Source organism: Nipponia nippon, unplaced genomic scaffold, assembly GCF_047370975.1.
Source record: "Nipponia nippon isolate SJK-2023a ecotype South Korea unplaced genomic scaffold, ASM4737097v1 scaffold_92, whole genome shotgun sequence".
Lineage (NCBI taxonomy): Eukaryota > Metazoa > Chordata > Aves > Pelecaniformes > Threskiornithidae > Nipponia > Nipponia nippon.
The window spans coordinates 95,598-104,642 of record NW_028262416.1 but is presented as its reverse complement, the minus strand read 5'-3'; the positions used below and the strand labels follow the sequence as shown (position 1 = coordinate 104,642).

At 53.2% G+C, this 9,045-nt stretch overlaps 1 protein-coding gene across 1 annotated transcript; it reads left to right on the top strand.

Annotated features, from left to right (window-relative positions):
- The first annotated feature begins 7,776 nt into the window (after positions 1-7,776).
- LOC148050024 (olfactory receptor 14J1-like) lies at positions 7,777-8,736 on the top strand. Its single transcript, XM_087745549.1, has one exon. The coding sequence runs from the start codon at positions 7,777-7,779 to the stop codon at positions 8,734-8,736; it is 960 nt and encodes a 319-aa protein (XP_087601675.1).
- The last annotated feature ends 309 nt before the right edge of the window (positions 8,737-9,045 follow it).

The following is a 9,045-nucleotide window of genomic DNA, read 5'->3' as shown; positions in this document are numbered from 1 at the left end:
TCTCAGCAGTAGCCCTGAAGCTGGAGGGGCATTCAGCTTGTCCCATGCACCCCACAGACCCACATGAGCTGGGATTCCTCTTGGCTCAGCTCAGAATGCACAAAATAGGTGTGAGCTCTTTGTTTAAGCTGCCACGCTGGTTAATGGAGATGAAGGCCAGGAGTGGATCGCTCAGGTGGAAACACCTGGTGCCATTTGAGGTGCCACAGATGGTCCAAGGCCTGTGCAGGTGACTGCAAGCTGTAATGGAACAATTGTGAGGGACAGGGTGGTGTCTGGGGGCATCATCTTGGAGGCCGTTGGGGAATTCCTTTGGCCAACTGAAATGACAGCAGATGCTGTCAAAGAATCCTGTCCGTGGTCAGTATGTTCAGGGCAGCCCACAGAGATATTCCTCTGACCAAACTGAGGCATCTGCCATAGCAAAGGCTAAGCCTCTCTCTTTCTCTTCTCCCTCAGCTGTATTTCCTAGATCTACACTGACTGTAATGTCTTGTGGTCTCCTTTCAGAGCTGCACAGCCCTGCTCTGCTTATCTCTGGCACTGGTGAGAGCAGGCTTTGCTCACTCTGCAGGCACCTCCTGTCAGCTACCTCAGCATCTCCATCTGCATCTCATATCATTATTTCCCATATGATCCATCTACCATACACTCCAAGCACATCTCTGCTGTGAAGAAAAGCCATCGCGTATATGGGCTGTTGGGACCTCAGAGGGGCAGACTGTGGCCTGTCCTGGGGACCTTCAGGAGGGATCTCATGAGCAGGAGGACCAATAGGCAGCAGAGCTCAGCACAGCTGGTCTTTAAGGACAGCCTCCTGCAAGCACAGCCGTGGTCCATGCGGATATTCAGTGGACTCTCATAAGGGAGTTCAGTGGCACCAAGATGAGCTGTTCCTACTGAAGTTACAGTTAAAGAGGGAAAAAAACAGACTCTGTGGGGCCACTGCAGAATTTAGCAAGAGCAGGTGTAGACAGGTCTGAGATACAATATGTGGCCTTTGGCTCAGTCTTTGTCAGCAAGGTCTCCCAGGCCTTTTTGCCTCGAGGCAGAACTCATGGAGAACAACGAGCAGCGGGTGGGGATCAAGTCAGGGGTCACTTGAGCAAACTCAACTCTTTACCTGTCCATGGGACTGGAGGGACTCCATCCAAGGGTGCTGAGAGAGCAGGCAGAAAGTCACAGTGACACTGCTCTGTGTCACTTTGGGCACGTCATCAGGGGAACTCCCCGAGGACTTGCAAAAAGCAAACATTGCATGCATCTTTCAAAAAGGCCCCAAGGACGAGCTGGGGAACTACAGGCTGTTCACCCTCCTTTGGTTGAGGCGTGTGTCCCAGAGCGTGTCCTCTTGGTTCCCATTTCTGGGTTTCTGAAAGAGAAGGTGACTGGATTTACTCAGGGAGATCATGCCTGACCATCTGTGCTGCTTTCTGAGATGAAAGGGTTGTATTTCTGGGTGAGGGGAGAGCAGTGGATGCCATTTACCTGGACTTAAGCAAGGTTTTTACCACTATGCCCCAGGATATGCTTTCATCTGTGTTATGATATTATGGTCTGTCTGGGTGGGTAAGTAGATGGATCAAAAACTGATTGCATGTTTGGGCTCGGAGGGCCACGGTAAATGGGTGATACTCTGCCTGAAGGCCTCTCACTGCAGAGTCCGGCAGGGGTCTGTCCTGCAACCTGCCCTCTTTCACATGGTTTTCCTGATCTGGAGGAGATGAAAGAATGCTTTCTCATAGAGTTTGCAGGTGACACCAAAGCGAGGGGAGTAGCTGAGACACTGGAGGGCACGGCTGCCATCCCAAAGGATACAGACAGGCAGGAGGAATGGACCAACAGGAGCCACATGGTGTTCAGCAAGGACAGATCCAAAGGCCTGTCCTGGAGTGGACTAAGCCCCTGCAGTGGCATAGGCTCGGGGCTGCTGGCTGGGTTGCAGCTCTGTGTTAAATGCTCTGGTGGTCCCTGGGTTACATTAGGCCAAAGAAGAGCTATCGGCAAGGAAGGCCAAGAGCCTCCTGGGCTGTATGAGCAGGAGCACAGGCAGGGGAAGTGATTCTCCGCCTCTGCTCAGCACTTGTTAGGCCACATGCAGAATACTTTCTCAGGGTTTGACCCCACACAATGCAAGAGAGGCATTGCCTATGGTGATACAGGGATGTTTCAAGAAGACAGTCAGGCTCATCACTGGGGTGCAAGACAGGAGGACAAGAGGCAATGGGCTGAGACAAGAGAGAGTCAGGTTAGCTAGGGGGAGAAACTTTTGCAACAGGAGGACAGTCAAGCACTGGAAGTTGTTTCCCAGGCTGTGCTCTGGCTCCATCCCTGCAACTCTTCAACACCCAAATGGACCAAACCCCTTGGTAACCTGGTGTGACCCTGCTTGGAGCAGCAAGTTAGTCTAGACACCACCCAAATTCCCTTCCAGCCTGAACAATGCTGTTGTTCCTTCTCCTTCATGTTGTCAATGTTAAGGAATGCACTCAGGGTCTCCCTGACTGTGGAAGTCATTCCCATCCGGGACAGGGCTGCCTCACAGGTACCCCCAGACAGCCCTGATCCCATCCTTTGCTTCACCTTTCATGTCCTGGTTGCCTCTTGCCCTCCTCTCAAGTTCATCTTTTTTACCATCCTCATACTCCCTGTAAAGAACCACCTACCCTGTTAGCCCTTTCTGCACTGGCTAGCCTCTTCTGGGTTTGTGTCCTCCTTTGTTGTTTCTGATGTGGGTTTTGTGATGCTTTCTGCCTTGGGCAGCCATTCCAGTAAACAAGTCCTGCTTTTTCTTTACCTGTAGTGTCCTGCAATGCCTCGTGCTGTTACCCTGGTAGAAGCACAAATGAGGATGAGCCATCTGCAAACATACCATAAATGCCAGCACAAGAGAGCTCCAGTCCAGAGGGACCCAGGCACACTTGGGGATTTGGCCAAAAAACCCCCAAAACCCTCCCAAAGATCAAGGAGAAGGGACAAGCCCTGCACCAGGGACAGAATAACCCTGCAGCAGTGTGGGCTGCAACCTGACTGGGTGAGGAGTGGCCCTGAGCAAAAGGGCCGGGGCATGACCATGGATGCCATACAAGCCAGTGGTCTCCCAGTTCTGGAGGAATGGGCAGAAGCTGGAGAGGATCCAGACAAGGGCAGCAGGGATGGTGTTAGGGGCCTAATTACATGAGCTGTGTGGAGACAGTGAGGGAACGGAGCCTCTTGAGCCTGCTGCTGAAGGGTGTCCTGAGGAAAACCCAACAGCATCCTACGTCTGCCTGGAGAGATGATGGAAAAAACCTCTCTTGTGCTGTCAGAAATGGTATGGCATGGGCAACAGCCGCAAACTGCCTCTTGGGAGATTCACACAGGGCAACAGGAAAAGTAATAAAAAACCTAGGAGTGTGGTGCTGCACTGCAGCAGGACACCCAGAGTGCCTCTGTGATCCCCACCCTGGGAGGTTTTCAGGTCTCAGCTCCCAAAAGTGCCACCAGCCTGACCACGGGGTTGGTGGTAGTTACCCTCTGGGCAGGAGGCCAGGCTGGAGACCTCCAGCACTCCCTTTCCTACCCACACTTCCACCAGCAGCCTGTGCCTTGCAGTATGCCCTAGAAGAAGAGATTCAGTTGAAGGTGAGGGTGTCTCTATCAGGCTCATGGGAAGATTCAGAGAAGAAAGCAGCTCAAGCGATCTCTAGTCCACTGTGCAGCTCCCAGCAAGGCCAGCTCTGAGGTCAGACCAGGTTGCTCCCTAAATGTTGGTATTCATGAAAAGGCTCTAAAGAGGAGCCAGGTATCTAAGCCACGGTTAGAGAATCAGAGACAAGGCATTTGACCAGCTCCCTGAAGACAGGTATTGGGAACACCTCCCCTTTTGGTCCTCCACTGGTTTTGGTTGGGATAGAGTTAATTTCAATCATAGCAGCTCGTATGGTTTTATGGTTTGGATTTGTGATGAAAACAGATTGATAACACAACAATGGTTTAGCGATTGCTGAACTGTGCTGACACTGGGTCAAGGCCTTTTCTGTTTCCCAGGCTGCCCTGCCAGTGAGTAGGCTGGGAGTGGGCAAGAAGTTGGGAGGGGACACAGCCAAGACAGCTGGGGGAATCTCAACTTAATTGCGGAAAGGAAGGTTCTCTGCTGCGGATTTCAGGCTTCAGAGATAGGATCTGAAGAGAAGAGCTTTGAACTAGCAAAACTTTTCCATCATTTTGCGTGTGTTGCCTCACTTCCCCGCTTTCACTCATTGGCACCCAGAAGCATCACCTTCTTCAATTTGCTCTCCTCTGAAATATAGCCAAGTGATGAGAAGAAAAGAAGAAGAAGGAGAGAGGAGGTCTTTTTCAGTCCATATACGGCTGAATTTCACAGGTGTAATTCAGGTTAATTTTGCTACAAACCTTGATTGTTTGCAAGCGTTCAAGGGACTCCCCTCCAGCTGCCCACCTTTGGCCCTGGCCTGGTGAGCACCTCCAGGGCCTGGTTCTATAAGCACTGCAGTGCCATGGCTGTGCTGGGCCTTTGTGTATCGGCCGGAGCCTGGCACTTGGAGGGACAGGGTGTTGTGCCATTGTGCATCCATAATGGCTCAAGCTGGGAAGTGAGCCTGTGAGTCAGACCCAATGAGGTCCATGGCCAGGCATGGCTGTGCCCATGGCTGTGGCTGGAGACCAGTATGCCCACAGCGTAGCTCAGGTCAGACTGACACTGGATTTCACATCCCTGAGCCACTTTTCCCTGTTTGCAAGTACCAGATCCAGGTGAGCATCACCTCTGTTGGCCCATCTGGCAGCTGGGCTAAGAAGCTGTCCCCAGGAACCAGAAGAAACCTCTGGGACTGTTTGTACCCTGCAGTTTCGCCTTCTCGTGAGCGTCAGGGTGATTAGAGTCCCCAGGGGTGATGTGGGGTCAATGGACTTCCTCCCATTGCTTAAATAAGACTGTGTCCTCTTCCTCACCTTCTTCCAGCTATTTAGCTTCTACCACAATGTCTCCCTAACTGGTCTCTCCTGTGACCGCCACCCACAAGAGCTCACCCAATCTGCTGCCCATCCCATAGAGGACCTCCATCCATCCAGGCAGCTCCCTCCCACTGAGGGCATCCCCCTCCTGATCTTCCCCACCTCTCTCCTCTGAACAGCCTCTATCCATGCATCACAGAACCTTAAGGTTTCTGACCTGCCCCACCACACCTCAGCAGGTATTTACATCAATGTCACAGCTCTGTGACAGCACACAGGGCTCCAGCTCCTCCTGTCTGTGCTCCAGGCTGAGGCCATTTGTGCACATTTGGGCTATAGCCCCTCAGCTTGGTGCCACCAGGGCCAACCTCAGACTTGTCACAGTTCTTGCGCCCAAGATCCTGTGCAAGCAAAGACTTTGCTTCAGAGCAGAGACATGCTGGCGTGGATGGCAGATGGCAATGTGAGGATGAAATGAGGGGCCCACAAGGTGAGCAAACCCTGTGCTCCCCAATGCCAGAGAGAAACAGGTTTGGACTGTGCGGCCCTGGCAGGAGAGGGCTTTGCTGTCTGCAATGTCACTGCAGCCCAGAGAGGCTGTGGTGGAGGTGAAGCTGATCGCCAAGAAGGACAGGTTGCTGCTGAAAATATCCTTGACTGTGGACATCCTGTTATCCAGGCATGCTGTGAAAATCATTCACCTGTTCCTTGATTGTACCATCAAGGAGGTGAACAAAGGATGGGGGTAAGAAGCATCAGCAGCATTTGAAAGTGTTGGCACATGAGTGGAGACCCTGCTGTGGTGTGCCTCGTACTCATGCACTGCCCCATGCATCTAACGGCTAGACGTGGGACAGACACTGCTTCCCTGCAGTGGTGGCATTCAGTAGCTTGCTCCTAAGCCCCAAATCTGTCTGAGATGCCATTAGAAGTGTCTGTTAGTGACCAGCTCTGAATGGGGATTGCTGTCCGATAGGTCCTAAGACGCCCTCGTCAGATGCCCTTGTGCTGGGCAGCTTTGGCATCTGAGCTAGCACCACAGGCCGGTATTTGGCCATTAAAGTGAGCAGCTGCCCTGTCCCTGTCTGGGTGACTGGTCTCATACCCGAACAAAAAAAGGCGATTCTTAGACCTAACTCTGACAGAAATGACACAGCTGGAAAGGAGTGTCTCTCCCCAGCTGAGAGGGGGAACATGAGTGATTCCTTCATTCTGTTTCACAGCAGGTTCCCCTGGAGCCCCAGGGACACCTGGAGGGAGCCCCGAGGGGCAGAGAAAGCGCTGCCTTGGGCTGGGCCTCTGCTGCTGAGCTGGGCTGGGCTCCTGGGCTGGAGGGAGCTCCTGGCAAGTGGGCAGCACTGCAGAGAGACAGCTCTGCCCAGGAGCAGCTCCTCTGCAAAGCACAGCAGGGCTGAGGGCACTGCCTGGGGGCACTGAGGGGAGAGGAGCCAGGCAGAGAGAGGTTAAAGGCAGACGTGAGTGGGAAGGTGCACAGAGCTCACTGGAGCAGAAATCTCCACAGCCCTTGACACGGTAAGGCTCTGGCTGCAGGGCAATGCACTTGAGTATCCTGGAGGGATCTCTTAGAGCTGGCACATCCCATGGTTGGTGCAGTGGAGAGGGGTGTCCTCCAGAGCAGTGATTCTGTGCTGGGGCAGGGACCCTGCCGCCTGCCAGGGTCAGCTCTCAGCCGGCCCAGGGAGCTCCCCACAGCAATCTAGGGAGAAGCTGTGGGTGGAAGCAGCAACCCTCGTCAGGTTCTGCTGTTGAGAGGGTGCTGCATGGGCCAGGGCTGCTCACAGCTCCAGATCACCCCCAGGACATTTGCAGAGGGTCCTTTTGAAGAAGGACATCGAGGCAGCATTTACCCGAAGGAGAAGGTGGCTGGGTGGGCAGTGGGAGATGGGAATTTCCTTCTGCCTTGTGGAAAAGGCATGGAGACCCCAGTTCTCATTAGCACTTGTCTGAGCTGCTCCTCAGCCCCTGCAGGCACAGAGATGCCCCTGGACAGTGCCCTGCTGCCAGGAGGGGTCTGCAGGGCAGAGCTGAGCACACAGTGGGGGGGACTGGCTGTTTGAGCACGGACAGGGAGGAGATGTGGGGACAGAGAACCAGCCCCTGGCAGGGACAGCTCCAGGCACCAGAGACGTGGGCAGGGAGTGAAAGGGATCTGCTCCCAGAAGCGCCATGGGAAGGTGGGGATTCAGGCACCTCTCTGCCATCCCCTGCACTGCAGATGCCTTCCCTGGAGCAACTCCCTGGTCTCCTCTCCCACCCAGAAGAGCCTCTGTCCCTATGGCCACAGGGTCCAGGGCAGGAGTTACCTCCTGCACAGCTGGACCTCCAGAAAAGAAGCACATGGGTCCTACAATTAATATTGATGTGTGCTTGTGTCTGTGAGGTGGAGAGCACAGCTGGGTATGGAGAAGGCTTCCCTGCATGCCTCTCTGCCTTCCTCTCCTTGCTTCGTTTTTTTTTTTTTTTTTTTTTGGAGCGTAGCAGTATCCTTCCTTGATTCCCTCCCTGTCAGTGATGCTCTTGTTCTCTGGGGTTGAGGTGGGGCTTCAGGTCAGCTTCTCTTCTAACTATGACTGGGGGTCCTTCAATGGAGGTATCTTCATGGGAACTAGGTGCCCACAGTCTATTTACAGCTGTGAGGCGCCATATCATTCAGTTGACAGGGTTGGGGACTGAGCTGACTCAGTACTCATTCAGCTCAGGGAGGGGGATTTCAATGAGAAATGGCATGGGATTTTCGAGAGAAGATTCTCCTAACCTGTCGCTGTCTATTCCTTTTTGGACAGTGCCCAGAGGAAGCAAATGTCCAATGGCAGCTCCATCACTCAGTTCCTCCTCCTGGCATTGGCAGACACGCGGGAGCTGCAGCTGTTGCACTTCTGGCTCTTCCTGGCCATCTACCTGGCTGCCCTCCTGGGCAACGGCCTCATCATCACTGCCATAGCCTGTGACGACCGCCTCCACACCCCCATGTACTTCTTCCTCCTCAACCTCTCCCTCCTCGACCTGGGCTCCATCTCCACTACTCTCCCCAAAGCCATGGCCAGTTCCCTGTGGGACACCAGGGCCATCTCCTACCTGGGATGTGCTGCACAGGTCTTTTTCTTTCTCTTCTTCGTTGGAGGAGAGTATTGTCTTCTCACTGTCATGGCCTATGACCGCTACGTGGCCATCTGCAAACCCCTGCACTACAGGACCCTGCTGGGCAGCAGAGCTTGTGTCCACATGGCAGCAGCTGCCTGGGGCACTGGGTTTCTTAATGCTCTCTTGCACACTGCCAATACATTCTCACTGCCACTCTGCCAAGGCAATGTCCTGGACCAGTTCTTCTGTGAAATCCCCCAGATCCTCAAGCTCTCCTGCTCAGATGCCTACCTCAGGGAAGTGGGGCTTCTTGTGGTTAGTGCCTGTTCAGCCTTTGGGTGTTTTGTTTTCCTTGTGGTGTCCTATGTGCAGATCCTCAGGGCCGTGCTGAGGATCCCCTCTGAGCAGGGACGCCACAAAGCCTTTTCCACGTGCCTCCCTCACCTGGCCGTGGTCTCCCTCTTTGTCAGCACTGTAATGTTTGCCTACCTGAAGTCCCCCTCCATCTCCTCCCAATCCCTGGATGTGGTGGTGGCAGTTCTGTACTCAGTGGTGCCTCCAGCAGTGAACCCCCTCATCTACAGCATGAGGAACCAGGAGCTCAAAGATGTCTTGGGGAAAGTGATTTCAAGGGCTTTTTTCTGGAGGCATAAACTTCCCTTCTGTCTCCACAAATAACTCCCATGGTAAACCATTCCAGGCCTTTCCTTTGTGAGGTTTTCTATTATCATTAGCATCACTATATTTGTCATTATCATTATCTTTTTCATTGTCATTATCATCATTATCGTTATCACTATCATTATTGCTTCTTTAAGCTTTCTCTGTCTTGCCTGTAGCATGTATTTATGTATGGCTAGCACTGGGTCAGTGCTGAATCTCTCATAGCAGCTCTTTAATAAATGGCTTCTCCCCAGTGCAGTGCCTGAAGCCTCGACTTCTCTTCCAAAGCTGTTGCCAAGAGTGGTCATGAGCAACTGCACCCCA